Source organism: Citrus sinensis, chromosome 7, assembly GCF_022201045.2.
Source record: "Citrus sinensis cultivar Valencia sweet orange chromosome 7, DVS_A1.0, whole genome shotgun sequence".
Lineage (NCBI taxonomy): Eukaryota > Viridiplantae > Streptophyta > Magnoliopsida > Sapindales > Rutaceae > Citrus > Citrus sinensis.
The window spans coordinates 22,213,537-22,237,301 of record NC_068562.1 but is presented as its reverse complement, the minus strand read 5'-3'; the positions used below and the strand labels follow the sequence as shown (position 1 = coordinate 22,237,301).

General features: G+C 32.2%; 1 protein-coding gene across 1 annotated transcript; it reads right to left on the bottom strand.

The window, feature by feature from the left end:
* Positions 1 to 390: 390 nt before the first annotated feature.
* Positions 391 to 12,760, bottom strand: LOC102612395 (beta-galactosidase 10). Its single transcript, XM_006464855.4, has 19 exons — positions 12,465 to 12,760; positions 12,054 to 12,149; positions 11,819 to 11,931; positions 11,634 to 11,700; positions 11,421 to 11,513; positions 10,718 to 10,861; positions 9,689 to 9,777; positions 9,402 to 9,507; positions 9,195 to 9,282; positions 8,951 to 9,069; positions 6,763 to 6,927; positions 6,029 to 6,237; positions 5,254 to 5,363; positions 4,457 to 4,566; positions 3,324 to 3,431; positions 1,765 to 1,875; positions 1,412 to 1,632; positions 964 to 1,073; positions 391 to 758 (listed from the first exon to the last, which is right to left on the bottom strand). Exons 1-18 carry the CDS (start codon positions 12,633 to 12,635, stop codon positions 965 to 967), a joined length of 2,229 nt encoding a protein of 742 aa, XP_006464918.1. The 5' UTR covers positions 12,636 to 12,760; the 3' UTR covers positions 391 to 758; position 964.
* Positions 12,761 to 23,765: the final 11,005 nt, after the last annotated feature.

Genomic DNA, 23,765 nt, shown 5'->3' with positions numbered 1-23,765 from the left:
TGGGGCCCCAAACCCGTGGAGGATTTTGCCATCCCTATTTTTGACATTAGTAAGTAATTGACTTAATTCAAATTTCTTCATTAAGTAAAAAGCCAAAAAAATTGACTTATTTTATTAAGTCAAAATTATCTAAAAAATCTCAATAAGTTATAAAAACAAACACCCTTATTTAACTTAATTAATTAAGTTAAGTCACTTTAAGTCATTAAGTTAAAAAACAAACGCCACCTTAATCTCAACATTTAAATTTTAACTTAAATTCTAATATTATGTGTCACTCATTTATTGGACAGTATATTACTTAATCACCGTAGCATTACTGTTTCAGAAATCATTGATAATTCTGAAACTGTGGAATCCACACATAATTAAACCCAGCCGCCAGTTGGATCTAAGGAAATAAATCATAATTTATTAAAAACGGTCATATTGGCTTAATGCCCGTCTCATATAATAGCATCTCAACTTACAATGAAAATAAATAAAAAAGAATATTTCCTGCTTGATAGATTAAAGTTGCAGGTGCTAGCCTAAAAAACCAAAAAAACAAAAAAAAACTCCCTAACATTTTTGCTTCTTCTATTCGGTGAATGGCCCGCAAGAATAAAGTTGATGCTTTGTGCAATCTGCTATATCAGCTGGAATGGCAGCTTCAGCTGCACATTACTTCCAACTACAAGTTCCTTAAGTTGCACCGGGGACAGACCAATATTTGCTTCGGATTGTTCTATGGCACAGTCATTTTCATTGAGGGAAACCTGGCAATAGTTTTGAAGAATATTAGGTAAACTTGAAATACACAACACAAAATCAATAGGCATTGAGTTCAATATGCATGTTTTGCACTAAGGGATGAACAGGGAAACTTGCCAAGGCAGTTTCCGTTAAAGCTCATATTACAGAACAAATGAAGCAACTTCAACACGTTAGCAAAATAATCCTCGCCAACAAAAGCAAACTTGCCTCAGATTTTACGTCTCGAAAATGTAATTTTTGTTGGATCTCCACCTTTCTCCTCGAAAATCACCAAAATGTTTTCAGACGGCTTGAACCAAGAACGTGGAATGTGGTACCTGGTCATCGCAGATTAATTAGTTGTTTCATAAGTCATAACAAGAATTAATTATATAAGGATCAATTACCGGTTAAAAGATAGTTCAGGAATTAGAAACCATTGTGCTATCTATAACTCAGTGCTCTACTTAATTTTACGATATACTTGAATTCACTAGTTCTAATGTCAGTAATCTCCTGAGTATTTCATGCACAAAATGACCTTTGGTCATGGAAATTTTGAGGACATCCGGTGTGGCAATTTAGAACCAATTCGAAAAGAGAAAGGGACAGACCATATAAATTCCTAGTACCAATTTGCATTCAAGTAAATTTTTTTTTTCCTATTTTACTTTACCATCGTTGTGATGGTTCCCCGCATCCAGTAATGCATTTGTCTGGGTTGAATTTGCCCCTGTAATCGCATTCTTGAACACACTCATCATGAGGAGAACTTTTCCTACTTTTCCTGGGCCAGTATCTTCCTATTTCTTCTCCATTCAACCAAGCCAGGCCTTTCCCCATTTTAAGCATATCCAAACCAATAGGTTCATCCCCAGGTGGTTGTTTCACAACAGCCTGCAACATTCCATGTGTTTATCTAATTAATATTCTTAATAAGCAATAGCAAATTTAATGCAAGTATAAAGATAAATGAAAATAGAAGCTACAATTTGAGACACGAAAAAGAAAATTTTGCCAATGTTTTACCTTGTACCATGTCAAAGGCTGATTTTTTGGTGGCTCCATAGTCGATACCCAATTTATGTTATTCCTATATCCAGGATTGTATATACCTAGGTGTTCTCCCTGTAGTCCTATCTGAAAATTGTGGGAAAACCGAATGAAGTGAGCTTTTAGGAATCTTCAACAGCAGCTCACTATTGCTTAATGGATATCTCAACCATCAATAACATATTACATGATTATGCCCCACCATTACTGTGACATTGGTCAAGCGAAAGAGCATTATGTCCTTAAAGAGATGCAAAGTGCATCAAGAGATTGAACATTATGACCTTTTTGGTCAAACTCACTTTGTTATCATTCTGAGTTACCATTCTGATTCAGACCCACACTATTGTCAGGCCCATCAGTAAGTATAGAAGAATCAATATTAAAAGCATTGCTAAATTTGCATATTGATTTCAAATATTCACCAAAAAAGAGATGCAAAGTGCAAATGATTGTTTTCTAACATGTTAAAGAAGAGTTTATCCTTCAAAATGATTTGGAAGGATACCTCCTAAAATTCAAGTTTTCTTGTGGGCTTTGGCACAACGAAAAATGAATACTGCAGAAGTGATCCAAAGAAAGTTTCCTCTTTTTTTTTTTTTGGAGAAAGCAAAGAAAGTTTCCTAATACTTGTCACTCTCAGTCTCGGTGTGTGTTGTGCAAGAAAAGTGCAGAAATCTCTAATCATCTTCTTCATTTGTTTATGGCTTCAAAGTTGTGGAATGGGTTGTGCAAAGACGCCAATATGTTGTGGGTCATCCTGGGCTCTTGTGACTGTCTTCTTATGGAGAATTCCTTTGCTTTTGGCAAAGGAATAAAGGCAAAATCTCTTTGAAGAAGTGCAGTAGCAGCACTGTTCTGTGTGACATTACAGAGAAGAAACATTTGCATTTTTGAAGGGAAAGCCATGGATAATATTGAAGAATTGTGGGATCGATTCCTTTTTTTTTTTTTTGTGCTTCGCTTTGGGCTTCAATGTCTAAAGAGTTCCAGGATTCATCTTTTCTTCTTCATTCATCCAAATTGGGAGGGATTTTGAGATAGGGTGTTAAAGTTGGAACATTGTCTATGGGTTGTTGGATATACATTTCTAAAAGCTTTTCTTTTTTTTCCTTTTTCTATTACTTAGTGGACAACTGGTCCACCCTCTATTTTGACTTTTCTCCATTAATACACTTTTGAGTTTCATATTTAAAAAAGAAAAAAAAGATAATGTTAAAGAAAAGAAGCAAAAGGGCAGCATTAAGTTTTTAGCGTTCTTTTTATGACCCAAAGAAATATGTAGTAATACCATATGACCTCACCATTCGAAGGGCCTTCTGAAAATATTGTTACATTTTTTATTCATGAATTCCATATTATTATGAAATTACTTCTACAGCTGATAAGCCAGAAAGGAAGGTATTAAAAGCATAAAATTATACTCAATTAGATTATTGACAACATTGTTGCAAAGAGCTCCTATACCCAAAGTACTTCAAAACTTCAAAAGCAGCAGGAGACATAAACCTGTTATACCACAGGAAGAAACATACCTTATAGGTCCAACTATATGTAGATAAGTCAAGAGTCCCACTGTTGAATCCTGTAATCTTAACACTGGTTATTCCTGCTCCCACCCATTCATAAAATGGTCCTGCATTCTAAAGCAACGAGGAAAGTAGCACCAAGGATTTTGGAAAATTGAGCACTTAAAAAATTTACACAAATGAAAAATCAATTAGGAAGAATTCTTTATTTTATGAGGGAGACAAAATTTTAGCAATAGCAGCAATGTACTCTGTGTGTGTGTGTGTGTGTGTGTGTGTGTGTGTGTGTGTGTATCTATATGGAATGCTAACGTAAGGCATCTTAGCTAAGCATATTCCCTATTTTAAGGATTTCTTGATTTGTAACATCAGATTGCTTTACCCTATGGAAAAGGAAACATCAAAATACTTTGCATAAGTAACTCAATCCTATCTTGTTTTAACAACTCAGAGAGGCACTACTCGTGACACCAATACATAAGTTTACACATTAAAAAAAGTAACGGTAAAGGTAGAAGAACAAAATTGTAGTAACGTATTGATGTGGACATGCATGAATGGCTAATTGGAAAGCAATGAATGAACAGTTAAAGAGTCTAGTAACAGCCCATTGGGGACAATTTTTTAGGAGTCAATAGACAATCTCGGTTTTTGTAATCCTTAGAAATTGAAATCTGTAAAATCAAAACGTATTAGAGACACCTAGAGACCATAAAAATCATTGAAAGGGTAGTTGTTATACCGTAAAACAAATTAGGACAATGTAATGAGAGTTTAAAGCAATAACATATTCAGTAATTTCCATTTTCTCCAAGTAATTTGTTTTCAGATTTTTTTTTTTCTTTCCTCTTAAGAAATCTTTGCAACAAAGGTGTTGGGAGTAAAATTAAGTACTAGTCTCTCAGTACAGCATGCAGCACCAGTTTCGTGTTTATGTCATATAAATTACTAATCTGATAAAAGTAGGTAATATGATCGACTTACGGTGCTGACCAAGCTAAGCCATACTTTGAGGAACACACAAAATGGCCATGATGTAAATCAGATCAACTCATTATTGATCTTATCTTTTGAACAAAAGGCATTAAATCCTTCATCTTGTATTATCACAAAGTAAACAGGTTAAGATTGTAACTCACTTGCAAGCCAACTGTCATGCTTAACAATGCAATTTCATTATTTCCAGCTTTGAGGGAGATAGGATTCTTATACTTGAAGGGTGGATGTGTTCCATTTCCAGATGCGCTACCTAAGATTACCAAATGCAAGGTGAGTACTTCAGGGAGCTTGATGACAAAATAAACTATAAAAATGATTAATAGCAGGAATATGAAAACTCAGGGAGAGCATGAAAATGGTAATTTGCAAAAATTAAAAACAAACAACATAAATACAGAAAAAATATGTTGTAGAGAAGTTATGATAAGAAGATAGCACGAATGACATAGCACCTGCATTTGCAATGAGCTCAGGGAAATTATATTCTCAAATTACACTAACTTTGAATATTTCCTTCTCTAAATGAATTCTCTTTAAGTTTTCCCCATTTCTTCTCCTGTACTCTCGCTAAAATCTCCCATTCCTTCTAAACCTCTTCATTTCTATTAAGCTTCCGGTTCTACACCACATGCATATAGATGGTGGTGCTGCAATTGCTGACAGAGACTTGCTCACTAAGATGAAAGAGCAGATATTTCCACACTTTCAGAAAGTATCTTGAGAATTCCAGCATAAAATTATTAAAACTGACAACAATCCAGTGTCACTCTTCACCAAAAGCTAGTCAGAATCAAGATATCAAACCTTTTATGTTGACCAACTCTAAACTGTGTATTTTTTGTCACACAGGCGAAGACTACAATTTACACATCATGCAATTAACCAAATTTAGGCAAAAAAAAAAAAAAAAGCCACAGAGAGAGAGAGAAATAAAAACCTTGAAGTTCCTGATTTGCAAAAGCATGAAGGGCATGACCCTTTGATTCAATTAGAAGAACCGGCCGGCTTCCGTTTTTCAAGAACTCTTCATTTTCATTAACAATTATACTGCAATTATGTAACAAAATCCGTTTTAAAAACCATATAAGAATACACATAACACTTCTAATCAAATGTTTGTGTCATTTAATATGCACATCAGGAGTGCACTAAAACGGAACATGTCCAGTGAAAGGTGTTAAAAAAAGGATAATGCAGATAGATTGCATACACAAGACAACCACAGGAAAACCAGGGCGACAACCGACTAGAGCCTTATCTAAATTCTCTGCCAGATCCAAATAAGAAGCAGTTAAAACTCACACCCTGAACATGTAAGCAAGAGTATCTCTGTATTTAAAGATTTGTCCTACCTTCTTGTTCTGATAATTTAGTTATATATAAGCAATAGCCAAGAAAATCATTCAAATTCTATATTATCAAAACTTTGGGCAATTTTCTTTCTTTTTTTTTTTTCATAGGAAAATTGTGTTTGCCGGTAGTTCAGTCAGTAAAATCTCTTTGGTTGATACAAGAGGTCTGGAGAAACTGCCCTGTAAAAGGCTGACTTAACTAAAGCTAAGGCCAAAAGAAATATTATACCAGTAATATTCTTACATCTTGAAAAGAAAAACTCAATTACTTGTTTCCAATTACACAGTAATAGATGCCGAGCTGCTTATGACTTCATAACAAGATTTTAAGAAGTGATAAAATTTCTCAACGAGACTAACCTTGTTGTATACCAGAGGTAGTCTGTAGTGTCTTTTGTGGTATTGATATGGTCAACAAAACCACTTTTGACAAAGTCAGCTTCTCCCCATATCCCTGCTATCTCCTTAAACACCTGCCATTTCAAACCCTTTGAGCCATTATCTGGTGATGCCTCTGATGGCTGCAAATTCTCTGGTACCATTTCAACTGTGGATGATTGGGCACGTACCTGTTATACTTAAATATTACTAATTAAGAAAAATTCATTTACAGAACTGAGGATGGGCAGAGCGCAAGTCTTGGCACTTATACCTCATAGAATCACCTAATATTTATCTTAATACTCTTTGATAGAGCTGTATACTTCCTAAACTTCGCTGAATATTAGAAATAAATTATCTAACGTGAAAATTCAATGATGCTTACATGACATTAGATTAGCAGCCATGAAAAATTGAATGAAACCCTTTTGTAAAGTACAAATGCAATTTTAACAAAGGACTGGGAAAGAGCTCAGGAGAAAAGTTTTAGCTAGTGTTAAATCAGCTATGATAGCCATTAAACTATTCAAGTTACAAAGAAATATGTACTTATTATATAAAATCAGCACAAGTATATAAGATTAATGACATATCACCATCATGTCATGTTCGAATATTTCAAGAATAGTTTTACAACATCCATGGTTGATAAATTTTTAACAGTTTGCTATCTAATAGAATTGATGGTCAGTTTGTAGGCAGCAAATACTTACATTTGCAGTGTTAAATACTACTTTCTTGCAGTCTGGCAAAATACTAACTGACCACGCAGGCAAGTGATATGACACATTTCGAAACACTACTGTCTTGTCATTTTTGTCATCCATGTTAGCTAGAAAGGCAGCACATGCTCCAGAAGAATCAGCATAGACATCAGCCTACAAAACAGTGGTTATTCTGGAATGCTACTCAGTTGCATTGGAAGAAAAGGTGCATTAAACTAAGTCAAAATTAAATCAGAATACCAAATTTATCAGGAATAGGAATATGATGAGTAATGCAAAAATAAAAGAACCATTAATCTACCAGAGAATACCAAAAGATTAACTTTTAACAAAATGAAAGAGTCTTCAACTTGGACAGTCTCCCCATATAATTCCCTTTTCTCTCTTTTATTCTCTTTTGGCAGTGGTAGGTTAGAAGGAGGCGACCGCTCTCCTCAAATGGTAAACGTCTGAGTCTTTTTTGAGAAAGATACAAGCAATTTGACAATTTATTAATCACCTCATTTGAGAAAAATGAGGTAAGTTAATTGTCAAATATACAAATATAGATAAAGACCCATTTGAATCCGGATTAATTGTGCATGTATATACATATACAAAAAGCCACAAGAAGCCCATAAATTTACAAGTAAAAGACTAAGCACAACTTTCTGGATTTAGTTGCAGTACAACAGTTACATTCAGTTAGCATCCCAAGACTTACGACATAAATTTCTTTATTACTATTAGACAAGAGCTCTTAGGCCAAGTGATAATTGAACATGGTAGCACAGCAGGTTTCCTAAAGGTCTTGTGTTCGGATCTTCAGGACATGAACTAAATTCTCATAGAGTGGAAGGGGTCGCATGTGTTGGATCCACATGACAAATCCTGACCCTCAAGCTTAAGCTTTTAGGTCAAGTGGTTTTTTCAGGACATTAATGATCAATTTCCTTTCCTTCATAATCCTTAGACCAACAAGACCCACACTAACATCAATTAAAGAGATCGAAGAATTTAACATTCTTAGATAACCTAAGAATTTTCTTAACCCAATATGCCAGTTAGGCTTCAGAGTTTAAAGGGAAAGTGACAAACCAATACCAAACTAAACGACCAGTGAGCATAAAGGCTACATGTCAAACCACATATAATCCAAAAGCCGAGGTGAAACTAACAGATTTAACGAAAAAGGAACTTGGCTCAGATTAACCAAAAGTGAGGATCTTAGCCTTATAACAGGCCAATTAGGATAACACTTACTACTGTCAAATTATGTTTGAAAAATGAAAATAGGTTTTAATATAATTTATAATGTGTATGGTATTTTGATACAATAATTGATAATAAAGCATACTTTGCATCCCTAATACCCTTCTAAACTTGACACATGACCTAGAACATTAGAATATTAAGTTGTAATATGGTTCAAAAACAAGTATCCTAATGACTACATAACCTGCCTAACCAGAACTGCTTCTTATTAGGCAGGCTGGGTCTTGAAAAAGTTCAAGTATTAGGGAACTGTGCATTGATGGTTCTTCCGGTCCTTTAGAATGAATGGAATAGAGGAATGTTTGAGAAGGATACAGAAGCTGAGGTTGATGTAATATGGGATGAAGTTCCGTTATTAACATCTTTGAGGGTGTCAGTCATCAAACAATTAGAGAAAACTTTTGTTTGTACTTGGAAACTGTTTAGTTTGCATTTGATGATCTTCTATTTTGTTCTCTATCTCTAGTGGGAAGATGTAATGACGTCTGACTGATTTAAAATTTTGTAATCTCTTTTTTTTTTTTTACACTAAAAATATCAAATTTCATCAAAAAAAAAGGTTGGGAAACTCACCTACAAACACCACCAACAACCCAATCAAGGTTGTCTTAAGATGATTAAGATGCAAGTCAAAATCACAAAAACTTCATGGAATTTATGATCAATCAAAGATGCAAAATATTTGAATCCTAGTACATACAAAGTACAAACATGGGGAAGATAAAGCAATGAATCAACTTTGAAACTATCTATGAATTCAATTCTTGATTTATCTATGAATTCGTAGAAAGAAAATAAGCAATTTGAGAATACAGTTGCATAAGAGCCACTTCTGCATAAGAATTTATAAACTATAACTGGCAAGAAAAAAAAAATGACGTTTAAGATGTAAAAGCGACTTGGTATAACAAGGAAAAATCACCTCTTGGGAAGAACCAAGTGACAAATTACTTCGCTCACCGTTGAGCAATGCATGCTCACATAACTTTATGGCTCCATGAAGTTCTTTAAGGTGTCCCCATTTCGGATTCCTAGGTAGACCTAGAAGCCAAGTTAGGAACCATCAAACAAATAATAAATGCTACATGTGGAATAAAGTATAGACTAATATTTAATTTTAGGAAAAAAAAAAAGAAATCTTTGATTGACAAATGTAGACACCTCACCGTACTCATCAATTGGTGCTTCATAGTCATAACTTGTTGTAATAAAAGGTCCTCCTGCTGTGCGACCAAAATTTGTTCCACCGTGATACTAAAGAAGAGTAAACAACATAATCACAATGTAGTTGCACCGTTCTAAAGAGATAATTTGAAGTAAACTTCTTAGTTAAAAATTTATTGCTTAAACGGAAAGAAGAGTAACTAAAATACCATGTAGTAGTTGTGGACACTGCCTCCTTTCTGGAAAAAACGAGCCACAGAAAAAGCAATATCCTCAGATGGCCTGTGAGGATCTCTACCACCAAATGTCTTAAACCTGGAAAATTTAGAGCATCACCAGTATCATAACCTAATTAGAAATCAGAATTTTAAGAAAGCTTAAATATATCAACACTGTTTCGCATTCCTTTTAAAACAATGATAAGAAAGATTACAAACAGTTATTAAGAAAGTTCATGAAGAAAACATAAGATACTATAGATAAAATACAACATTACCATCCAGGCCAATTCTCAGTCCAAATTTTGGGCATGCTCGGTGAATGAGGTGTGAATTGATCACAGTAAAAGGAGTTACAAGTATTGATCTGTAAATGAGAAGAAAAAAGTGAAAATAAGTACTTGGGCTAAATGTTGAAAATCTCATATTATTCCTAGCAATAACATAGAAAAAAGTAATAACATTCTTATGAAAGACAAAGGAAACTGCAATCCTAATTCTCACAACATCATCAAAAATATTAAATTAGACAAATATAACATAAACTATTTCCATTGACTATCCATCATATTGACAATCCAGAAACTGAAACAGGAAGGGAACTGTATTTTGACTGGTACAACTTTATTCAAACATACAGCCATGTGACCAAATCATTGGGTATACAGAGGAATTTTGTGACATGCGCTACAAAAATCTTCCTATTTATAAATACACTTCCCCAAGAAACTCAAGAAGTACTTGCTACCATAGACAAATCCATCTTTTTAATTCTCTTGCATAAACTAGTTCATAACAGGTACTATATATCCCAAGAATTTCAGCATCCATTGGGCTTGAGACACTAGGGAGCCTAGCAAACTGTACCCTCTTCGTTACTTAGTCCCCAATCAAAGAAAATGATTTTTCTCTTTTCACGTTTTTCTTTCACAAGAAAAACTACTATGAAAACTTTTAGCTGTTAATGCTCACATCTTAACTAGTAACAGGAGAAGTCCCTGGCTTTTAAGAGCAAGACAGATCCTAATTTTTTTTTTTAACTGCAATTGATATGAAAAGCTTTTGATCCCAGAAAAGAAGATACTCAATATAAACAAATTAGAGGAACCAATGAGTATTAAGTAATTGGATCTACTGCCCTAGGTTAATAACTTCAATTCACATCACTCATTATGATATTGAGCATGGAGGGCTGTATGTCTACGGTGCTCAAATTTGGTGCTTATATTCTCTTGTATATACTCAAATTGCAGATTAGCGATGCCAAGTTGGAAATTTTGAAATGGCTTAGCAGATAAATCTCTTACCACAGGATCTGGAGTATCAAATTGTTGGCACATAATCCAAGGGACACCTATATTTTGAGCAACAGCCATTTTAGCAGCCCACAAGGCATACCGCTTTCCTCCTTCCCCATAAAATGATTCATAATACCCATATTCATTTTCGACCTACAGTAAGAACAAAGACAGAGAATGTGATCTGAAACCATTTGTTACCAAGAAGAAGAACACAGAAAATAGCCAAGTAATAGACTCTTGAAAATCGTTAACCAAAAAAATGGACAAAAGAATATTATTGAAAAAGCAAAAACAATGAACACAAAACATGATAACTCAGGTAAGATAATTGATTTTCCACTTTTTCCTCTATTTATATCGCCTATCCGTGTGTATTCTTCTCAATTTTTCTTCATGTTCAATTCAACGTAAAAGTGGCTCCCGTATAAGTGAATATTAACATCCTCAGGATTAAAGAACTTTGTAACTGCAAACACCAGCCAATTAAGGATATGGAAAGCTGAAAATCTTTAGAAACATGAAATTTACCCTTCTGAGAAGCAAGCGCAGGAAAGTGATTTTATATTGACAATTTGTTAGATTAACTCTATTCAAATATTAAATACAGGCATTTTGATTATAAAACGTCTAAGATCTATGTCTTCTACCCTACAATTTTCAAAAAATAAAAAGGGCATAGAGAGGAGGAGGAGGAGGAAGTTATGCATGCCTGTGCCAATATGATGGGACCACCCTGTGATGCAAAAAGCTTCTCCCTCTTCATCATGTCCACTATTAATGTCATGAACTTCTGCATATGATACTATACATCCAATAAACAGGAAAAGAGTTTTAAACTGGGATGTTCATATACTCCAATAAGAACCTTTAATTTGGTATATTAGTCACCAAGCAACAGACACAAGAAAAATGAATTACATACCTTGAATGGCTCTGTATCATTTCGGAAGACAGTGCCAGGAATGTAGTGCAACCAAACTGGTATCCCACTATATCATATGATCAACAATTAGATATTTACCCCAAGCAAATAGTAAGTGAAAGACATTTATAATACAGACAAAAAAGAACATTGGAGTCTGAATCTATAGCAGCACATTAGCATACCCATAGTTATACTCAGCTGCAACAAATGGGCCAATTCGCAAGATCATATACATCCTGGCCTGCTGAATAATCTTAATAAACTTGACCAGATTAAATCTTCCTCCGAAATAATACTTGAAGTTCCCATTTAAAGGAAAAAAACGAAGGAAATGTTAATATAAATCAACAAAGATAAGACAAATCTAATCAGTGGATATCTGAAATCTACTCTACTCCACAGTATATTGAAACTTACTTTGCCTGGAGAAAGTTCATGACCATTCCAAAAAACATACGACTCAATCGTATTGACGCCTCCTTCCTTTGCCTGTTGAACCAGCCCCGGCCACATCTACCACACACCCAAATTTATACTCAGAAGATTACAAAGAACTGAGAACACAGATTGCTTTCAAGCTTCAAAAAACAATGCATATTCCAATGAAAGATTAAAACTCAAGTAAACGAACAGCTAAATAAATAAAGGAATGCGCTCCACTTCAATGTAGATTCAATTATCGAACTATTTTTTCTCAGCAATCAAACAAAAGATCAAATTCCTTATTAAGAGAACAAGGAAAAAAAAACAAAAAAAGAACTAACCCCATTTAAGTTAGAATGTTGTAATAACAAAAAGACTACAAAAAAGGAAAGGAGAGTGACTGACCCCAGGAACACTGCGAGGATAATGAATGGCGGCAGAAATAATAAGCTCTCGGCGACCATTGATGATCAAAGAGCGGCTATCGTAAGTTACATTTCCCGCAAAACAATATGTGATCGAACTGGAGAAAACAATTAACAAAGCGAAAGGCGCAATGGGTGTTCTTGGCTTCATCTTTTACAGAGTTTTAGTGAGTGAAGTGCAGTACAGCTCCTCTTGGCTTCACTGTACTGTGCTATTTATAGAAACTAAAGAAGACGAGTAGATGAAGTGTTGAAGTCAGCATTGCGTAAATTATGGGATACAGACATGAGACAACAATCTCTGAAACGATTACGATACCATGATTTTTCGATTTTCTTTATTATTATTAATTGTCACTATAATAATTAATTCAAATTTTAGTTCAAAATTCATGACGCTATTAATTCTTATTTTCACAAGGATTAAATATTTTATTATATAATCCGAATTTAACTAAGAGTATTTTCAAAAAATTCTTCAAATAAGTAATAAATCTTATTTAAAGAGTCAATGAGTCAATCAATATTTAAGATCCAAAAAATACTTCAATTAAAATTTTTCAAATAAGAAATAATTATCTTTCTTCAATTTTATAGAGTTATTTTCTCCCTTTTTAATTTATATTTTATTACTTTTTATTGGAGAAAGAAAGAAGTGTTTTAATTACTATTTATTTTTCTTTTAAAAAATATTTATTTAATTAAAATAATATTAATATATTTTTATTTAAAGAGTATTTTGAAAAATAATAGATTTTTTCACTCTCTTTTTTACGACATAAATAAGTAAATAGATATTTAAAAAGTAAAATTAATAAAAAATTTTGGAGATGCCCTAATAGTGCTCATTTCTACATGAATTTAAGTAGGATTAAATAATTTATTATAATATAAATCTGCCACAAATATTAAAATTTTGTTCAATAATTACTTTCACTTGTATTTAATCTTAAAGTAAACATTAAAATTTAATTCAATAATTTATTTTAATTTGTATTTCTTTCAAAATTAAATATGAAAATTTTAATTTTATAATTTATTTTAACTTATATATAATTAAGAATGAATATCAAATTTTTAATTCCATAATTTATCTAAATTAGTATGTAATATTAAACATAAAAAATTATTCAATTATTTATTTAAAATAATATTGAATATTGAATATGAAATTTAACGATCAATAATATAATTCAAAAATAATTGTATTACTGAAATAGTTATTCTTAGGATTTATTAAATTAAACTTAAGAGTCGGTGACCTACAAAAAATTGAAAGATTTGTGTGTTCAGTGGACCCAAACAAAGAAACCTGCTCTGCCACTCTCATAATCTATCTATTGAGTCTTGACACATGGTCTTGTTTGTTAGGGAATTGAATTGCTTATGTCATAGGTCAGACTTGAGACTAGGTGCCATTTCCACTTCCAATAAAATTAGAAGATGATGAGTCAACATTCACCATACAATAAACAATGCTCTGTTTTGGACTAAAATAATCAGTTAAATACTTTTCAAATAACATTTTGGATTAATTAATTTATCAATTTGTAGTTTTTAAAATAATTGCTACTAATTGAATTGTACAAGTAATCAGTTACAAAGAGAATCTATTAACTAAGTAAATTTTAAAATCAGTCATAAATAGTAATACAAATGATTGAGATGAACATAATCCTATTAAATAAAATTTATTAGCACATTTATAAATATATATATATATATTTATTATGTATTATATAATAATTGATAACCAAAAAAAATTATATTTTACTAATTTTATTTCTTTTACTTTGGTACATCAATATAAATAATAGTAATAATAATAATCTCTTTAAGTTTAATAATTTTATTTCCGAATTGAATTAGGATAATATTGGATTTTCCAATTATTTGTGAGGATATATATTAATTTTATTAAATGTAAAATTAATTCTCAAAGTCGATTTTGAAAAGTCATTCCTTCCCTTTATTTCAAAATTTATTATAAGATGGGATAATTTTGCCAAAAATAATTTTGGAAAAAAATAATCAAATACTAAAATTAATTTTTAACTTTTTAAAATCACTTTTGATTCTCCCAAAACAATTAGAGAACTCGGTAGTCGGCTCACCTAGATTAATTGTATTTCATATATCACAAATCCAATGTGTGGATTTGTTATCACTTGTTTGAAACACATAATATATTATTACTTAAATTGATAATCTTATTAAAAGTTTCAAACTTCACACAAGTAAAAAACATTATGCCTCTAATCTTGAAAAAAAGAAAAGAAAAGAAAAATACCTTCGTTGGTTTAGTTTCTTATAGTGAAAGAAATTAATACAGCTATAACATTATTTTAGAATTTTAGAATTTTGTTATTTAGGTATTTTCATATTTTCTATTTTAATTAGAGACAATTATAGTATATGCTTTAGTATTTTATTTTTATTATAATTGTAATTTAATTTTCTATTGAAATTAACTTAGGGAAGTAGGTTTGCCCTATTATAAATAGGGAGATATTATTTTTTTTTATAACTCCAATTATTCAATAAAATCCGTCTTTTATAATTTCCTTTGCAATTATTTATCAAAATCTTTTTGTTGAAGTCGTTTGGATTAGAGTGTCATCTAATTTCTCGTAAAGAATCATAAAGAATCTGATTGAATCGTTTGTATTATAACGAGATCTAATGAGTGTAACTTACATTTGCTTGGTTCGGCATTAAAACAATATCTATTGTTTATTTACCTTCGGAAACAAGTTAAAAGTGTTTCTTTAAAAATAAATAAATAAATAAAATCTCGTTATTTCAGGAGAGTACAATATAAAGATAACAATGCAAATGTTGTGGACCCAACACAAACTGAATGACCTGACTCTACATCAGTGGAGACAAACTAATCTACCGAGTGAGCTGTAAATCAAAGCGTAAGACTCCTACCTCAGCAACATCGACTTCATCTAAACCATCCAACTGGTGGAGGCTCCCAAGCCACAGACATCGAAACTGGATGCTCTAAAACTGCCCTCACAGTCCCCCGCACGGCCATTTACAACAGAATCCCACAACCCAGGTTTCAATTTGAATAAATATACGTTTGCCAGGTTTGGAGTCATGATAATTAGAAAGAATGTCTGTTCAAAGAAAGAGATATTTTATAATTAAATTTTAATTATGTCGTTAAAAGATACTTGTATATGGCATTAGAAATAATTTCTCTAAATTTTTTTATAAGGTCGTGCATGCAATGAGAATGAGGTATATGTGGTGGGCAACGTAGGGAAAAAGATTGCTACCATAAATGAAAGTCATTTGGACCCAATTCTTGCCTTCAACGTCAAGGCATTTTGCGTTTAATGTAGTTTTCATATTTTTATCATGATTTTTTAATTATCATTTCAAAATTTAAGATAAAAATATCTTCAATTTTGCATTACCTATTTCTTAATTTCTATCCAAGTTAAATTTAAAATTAATTCAATTTCTTTTGGGCTTTTTCCGTCAATTATATTACTTTTTAAAAAGATTAAATTTCCTTTTTATTTTCAATTTTAATCTTCATGGTAGATCAATGTGTATGATGGAAGCCCCACAATTACGAGGAAAGGGACATGAAAATTAAAGTCATCTCATATGGGTTGTCCAAACATGCATGCTACCTACCTGCCATAAAGATTTTTTTTTTCTTTTTTTCTTCTTTCTTGAAACAATAAAAAATAAAATGAAATAAAAGCTATAAATTCTCATTAAAATATCAAGTTACTTTTTTTATTTTATTAAACCAACAGAAATAAAAACAGAAGTCTAGATTGCATACCAACTTGTTTATTGTGTCTTGCATCAGTAATTTATTTTATTGTGGTAGAATCTTTTGTAATTAACGAGAAATGAAAACGAACTCTGATATTTAATTTTAGATTAATAATAAACCCATAAATTTTTGTACAAGCTTATCTTGTATAAACTGATATGATATAATATAATTGGTTGAATTAAATATATCTTGATCCACATAATTTATTTTTATTATTTTATATTTTTATTTAATTAATAAATTAATATCATATCAATTTATACAAAATAAATTTACGTAAAAATTTGTGACTCTATATCACTCTTAATTTTAATACCATATTTATATGGTGAGGAATCTTTATCTAGAATTTGAGTAACCTTATAAAATTAATGAAACTGAAAATTATTAAATGCAACGTGGAAACATGGGGCCGACCGCCGACGGATCACGTATGCGATCAGAAATCAGAGCATTGGGATAATTACAATAAGGTCCTCATAGTCTTTTACAATAACAAGATCTGAAATTTGACTCTCCCAGCCAGCTGTAGTCAGCTGTAGTCTTCATAAGTTGTTGATCAATTGATGTTGAATTTGCTCAAATAGGGTGAGCAGGTGAAATTGATAGTCAAAAATTGGAAATCTTTGTAATGCGTCACCAATTAATGAATATCATCTACAAGCCTGCAAAAGTTTCACTCGCCCTAATTGATGAGACTATGAGAGGAACTAATAAGCTAATTTCACTTTAAATTTCACTTTAGGAAAAAAATTAATTACACTAGTGATGAGGTGATAAGACTAACCAATCATTGTATATTTTTAGGTAGGTAATCGAATGGATCCCATCAATTTTTATTTTTTAAAATTTCTGTCAATTAAAGTCGAATGGGTCTTATTAGGCCCTTCTAAAATTACAAACTTCTATTGGTCGATGCACCACTTCAATCTGCTAAAGTGATGTTGGCTAATGCATGTAAGTTTTTCTCTTTAAATAGGGATTCGGCACTTTAAACTAAAATGTGGGTTCTCTTATTAGCTATATATATAATGTCTCTTTCAATCATTCTTATAAAATTATTTTTGTTAGATTTTTAATATAGTATTGTTAGATCTTTAGTTTAATGTTAAACTTATATATGAATAATTATGTGTTGTTGCGGACTGTCATATAAGGTTATGCTCAATTAAAAGTGATCTATTAAGTTTTTCGATATTATAAGCTTTAATGTATTTGATAGGGTGTGGGCCTTTAATGTGTAGAGATTTAAGGGTAAATTTCTATTTCTATAATGAGTCGAAATATGAATTCTTAAAAACAATAGGAAAGTTATCTATATAAGTGGTCATGGTTCTCAGGTCACACATATCATTCTATTCTTTCTGACAATCCATTATCAGAAACAGAGAGTATAGAGAAACTTAAAAGATTCCTTAAGAGAAGGTGTTGATCTGGAAGTCCAATCACACTACTCCAGAGAGTAATTAAGTATTATGGATCCAGATACGCTTCCGCATATTTGTTATTGATTCTTAGTGATACAACATGAATATTCTTGGTTATAGGTGATGGTTTTCACTAAAAAATTTCTTATTCTAACAAGTGGTATTAGCGCCTCTTTATGTTGAATCATCGAGAATCAAATTTATTTTCCATTAATGAATAAAGTTTTGGTTTTCTCGAACTTGGTATCATTGAATTTGAGAAAGATTGTGATTATTTTTTTAGGGATTAAAAAAATTCAATATTTTGAAATTTGAAATTTGGTATGAGGAAAAGAGTTTAGGCCAACGGCAGCCCTTGCCATTACCAGCATCATCAGCACTGACTTGAGTGGTCTAGATCGCGTCAGGAAAAAAGAGCCGCAATAAAAGCAGCGGCTCGGGAAAAAAAAAAAAAAAGAGGGGTAGACGTGGCCATCCGACTGCGCCAGGACAGCAGATTATGAGAATTGGCAGCCACGACCGTTGTATAAGGAAAGAAGGAGCGATAGCCATGGCTACCACATGATAAAAAGAAAAAAAAAAGTTAGGGTTAGGGTTGGTTTAAGATCCAATTCGGTTTACTCAATTCAACCTTAACCCGTTTGAGGGGGGCTAGATTACGATCCGATTCAGGTTAACCCGACCACTTAATGTTTGACTGGTCAATAAGTGATCAGTCAATGACTGACCGCCAACCAGACTTTGACTGAATTTTTTATTATTTTAAGGTAATTTTTTTATGCAATTTTAAATTCAAATATTGGTATATTTAATATATATTTTGAGATGAATTAATCGAAGTAACATGTCACCAAAGTAACCTCTCTTGTAAAAATTAATTTATTTTGGAATATAAATGATTGTTTGTATGTAATTTCTATGAATATTGATCAGCCCAAAGAAAAGTCAATATTTGACAAAATTGTATGTTCACCTGTGGTAATAAACACGTGATGATTATTTATTTTTACATGCAAATAATAAATTGGCCCAAAGAATGATTTATTATTTAACTTGTTTTTATTATCAGTGTTTAATGACTACACCAAGATATCACTTACAAGTAAATACATTCCTCCAAAGATGGAAAATTAATGGAGTATCTAATATCCTGAGATGGGGTTTACCTTTATTTGAATTTTTTTTTTTAGACTCACATGAGCTTGTTTTATTTGTTTGTTGTTCTCTATTCAGTTATGACTGCTGCTAATATTACTTTCAAAATCAATTCCATTTCTATGCTAAATGGCTCTAAATTCAAGTCCTGACAAGAGAACCTCTTAATAGTTCTCGCAGTCATGGATTTCAACTTTGTGTTAGGGGTTGATTCTCCCCCACCTTTTACGGATAAAAGTACACCTGACGATAACAAAAATAGAAAGGTAGGAGAGATCAAATCACATGTGTATCATGATCATGAAGAAGGCCATTTCGAAAGCATTCAGGGGCTCAATGTTTGAAAAAACAACTACAGCTAACGAGTTTCTTGCAGAGATTGAACAGAGATTTGCCAAAGATAAAAAGGCTGAAATTGGTACGCTCTTGACAAGCCTAATTTTAATAGGCTATACGAGTAAAGGCACTATCAGAAAGTACATCATGGATATGTCTCATCTTGTTTCTAAGTTAAGAGCACTTAAGCTTAAACACTCTGAGGACTTGCTAGTGCATCTGATTAATATCCTTACCAACACAATTTAACCAATTTAAGGGGAGCTATAACTGTCAAAAAGAGACTTAGCCTTTGAATGAGCTCATACCACACTGTGTTCAGAAAGAGGATAGGTTGAAGAAAGATAAGGTAGAAAGTGTTCAACTAGCCTCTACCTCTAGGAGTAAGGACAAGGGCAACTAAAGTAATAAAGGTAAGAAAACTACAGGCACAGTACCTCAAAAGAAACAACAAAAGAAATTGGGTGATTCAAAAGGTGCTAGTTGTTTCTTCTGTAGAGCCAAAAGGCATAAGAAGAAGTATTGCACCAATTATCACACATGGCATGTCAAGAAAGGTATGCCTCTTAATTTGGTTTGTTATAATGTTAATTTAACTTCAGTGCCTTGACATACATGGTGGACAGATTCTAGCACAACAATTCACATCAATGTGTCTATTCAGGGTTTCTTGAACTGTCAAAAGCTCAATAATAATGAAAGATACATCTATGTAGGTGATGGCAGAAGGTTGAAGTTGAAGTAATTGAAAATTTTAAATTATTATTAAAAACCATATTTTATTAGATCTCAATGAAAATTTATTATTTCGTCTTTAGACGGAATTTGACATCTATTTCTAACTTGGACAAGTCTGGCTTTTCTTCTTCATTTGGGAATGAAAAATTCAGTTTGTTTAGTGATTCAAAACTAATTGGTTCTAGTTCTTTGTCAGGTGATGATAATCTTTATATGCTTGATATGATTGCTTCTTTTAATGAATTCCTACAATTAAGTACACAAGGTATAAAAAGAAAATTAACTAATGAGAATTTAGTTGTGTTATAGCACCGGAAATTGGGTCATATCTCCAGATGGAGGATAGAAAGACGTGTGTCAGACAAAATTCTTGACCCCTTGGAGTTTTACATTTGATATTTGTTTTAACTGTATCAAGGGAAAACAAAACAATAAAAGGAGATTTAAAACCAACAAGACTATAAACATCTTAGAACTCATACATACGGATATTTGTGGGCATTCTCTTACTACTTGGATTGGTCAACAATATTTTATAACATATGTAAACGATTTTTTTATATATGACAAGAAAAGTCACAATCCTAGGATATGTTCAAAAATTTTAAGGCTGAAGTTGAAAATCAACTCGACAAAAGAATCAAAAGCGTCAAATCTGACCATTGTGGTGAATATTATGGCAAATATGATGGTTCAGATGAACAACATTCAAGATCATTTGTTAAATTCCTAGAGGAATGTAGTATTGTCTCATAGTATATTATGCCGCATTCACCCATTATGAATGATGTTGCTAAAACACAAAATATGACACTTAACGACATGGTAAGGAGTATGATTTGTTATTCTACCTTACTAGAATGACTATGAGGAGAAGCACTTAAGACTACTGAGTATGTCCTTAGCAGGATTTCAACTAAAATGACTGCCAAAACCGTTACAAGCTTTAAACAGGTAAAAAACCTAGTTTAAAACACTTGCATGTTTAGGGATGGCCAGCTGAGGTAAGGCCTTATAGGCCTAATAAGAAGAAACCAAACTCAAAGACAATAAGTTGTTATTTTATTGGATACTCTGAAAAATCCAATGCTACAAGTTTTGTGATCCCACAACTAAATCGATTTTCGAGTCGGGAAATGCTCAGTTCTTTGAGGATGTCAAGTTTCTAGGGGAGATACAAAGAGGGACTTTGTCTTTGAAGATGTTGATATTCCTATAGATTTTATTGGCATTAATCAGGGTCTGATTCCTGACTTTGTTTAGGACACAGCAAATCAACACAATGTCATAGAACTCCTTATACAAAAAATTATTCTAGAAGAACAAACCACCTCAAAAACTTATGCCATTAAGGAGATCCACTAGAAAAAAGAGAAATGCAATACCATATGATTACATTGCATTTCTCCAAGAACATGAGACATTAGAGTGATCCATCAGGCCATTGAAAGTTATAACTCTCAGGAGTGGATTGATGCTATAAATGAGGAGATGAAGTCTATAAAGGACAATGACGTATGTGATCTTTTTCCATTACCAAAAAGTACGTTGCAAATTAATTTTTAACAATAAGAGATATTCAAAAAGCAATATGGAGAGGTACAAAGTGCGTCTTGTCGTAAAGGGCTTCACACAAAAAGAATGCATTGACTATAAAAAGACTTTCTCTCCGATTTTTTTTAAAGACTATTTCAGAATTGTAATGGCATTGGTGGTGCATTTGAATCTTTAATTACATCATATGGATGTTAAGAGTGTGTTTCTTAATTGGTCCAACCACAAAACTTTGTATCAGGAGATCCAAAGAATGTGGTTTGCAAACTTAAGAAATCCATCTATGGGCTCGAGCAAGCACCTCAAAAATGATATTTCAAGTTTCATCAAGTGATCATCTCATTCGATTTTGAGGTGAATTTGGTCAAAGATTGCATATACCATAAGTCCTGTGGAAGCAAGTATATTTTTTCGGTTTTATATCGATGGCCTTTTTCTTGCCAGCAACGATATAGGTTTATAGTACGACACCAAGAGATTTCTAACTAAGAACTTTGAGATGAAAGATCTTTGTGACACCTCTTTTATATTAGGCAAACAAATACACCAGGATCACTCCTGGGGTATTATTAGATTGTCACAAAAAAGTTATACCGAAACAGTTTTAAAACAAATATAGCTTGTAAAATTGCAAACCAGGTGATAACTCTATGGCTAAAAGAGACAAGTTTAGTTTCAATCAGTACATCAACAATTATTTTGAGGAGAAAGAAATGCAGAAAATCCTTTATGTGTCAGCAGTTGGAAGTCGAATATATGCTCAGGTCTATATACAATCGATATTGCATACGTTACTGGAATGTTGGGTAGATATTTAAGTAATCTAAGAGTAGACCATTGGAAAGCAGCCAAGCGGGTCTTCCGATAATTACAGGGAATAAAAGGTTACATGCTCACATATCGAAGATCAGATTAGCTTAAAATCGTCGAGTATACTAGCTCTGATTTTACTGGATGCCAAGATAGTATGAAATCCAGATCCGGTTACATCTATCTGCTATATGGGGGTGTTGTTTCCTGGAATAGTGCTAAATAGTCTCTTATAACCTCTTCAATGATGGCAGCAGGGCTTCATAGCATGTTATGAGGCATTCAATCACGAAATATGTATACAGAATTTTGTCACCAGCTGCCAATAATAGACGGTACTACTAGACCGCCCAAATTATTTATGACAACAAGTCAGCAGTGTTGTATTCAAATTATAACAGGAGCTCAACGAAGTCGAAGTATATAGACATCAGGTTCCTAGTCGTTAAAGAAAGAGTTTAGAGTGAACAATTGACTATAGAGCACATCGACACAAACTCCATGATTGTGAATCTGCTTATTAAGGGATTGTCACCTAAGATGTTTCGTGAGCACACTGCTCATATGGGTGTCGTGTCATTAAAAATATTCAGTTCTAGTGAGAGTTTGTGATTTTAGATACTCTTATAATATAGACATTTTTTCAGTTATTTCAATTTATGAATATTTCATGTTATTTTCTGCAGAAATAAAGTTTTGATTTATCCACACTCTAATTTTAGTATGGTTTGATTTCACAAAGGTTTAAAGTAGACTAATTGAAAATAAGCATGTTAAAATCACATTGCATGAAATTTCTATACTACACATCTACATCATGATCCATGTCATTCAATTATATTGGCATAATGGTCATTAATGGGTCAAGTTACGATAGTTGTAACTAAATTATAGGAGATGATTTTCACCAAATGTTTCTTGTTCTGACAATTTTATCTTCTCCCACGTTTATATAATTTATTTTTCTTAGGTTGAGCTTTAAAATTAAGGCATTCAACAAAATAATTAGTTGTTTCAGTATGGTTTATTATTTCATCTTATCCCTTCCAGATCAAAATCTTGGATCTGTCGGCCATTCTTATTCATCATTCATCAAGTAGATCTAATTCTTTATTAACTTGCACTTGATCATTCTACACTTTTACATTAAAAATATCCTCTTAGATTAATTTGAACCGATTAAGGGTGCGTTTGGAATTGGAGTTTGGCAGTTGTAACTTAAAAGTTACAGCACTAGAGTGTTTGGTAAACACTAACTGCTGTATCTTTTAAACTATATTGATATGATTTTTCACTTATATAATGAAAAATCTATTATATCTTTAATAATTTTTTTATAATTATTATTTAAAATTTATATTTACTATATCTTATTAACTTTTGTTTGATAGTTATAATTTTTTTTTCATAACAGTTATAGCTTAAAAGTTACAACACCTTAATCTCAAACGGA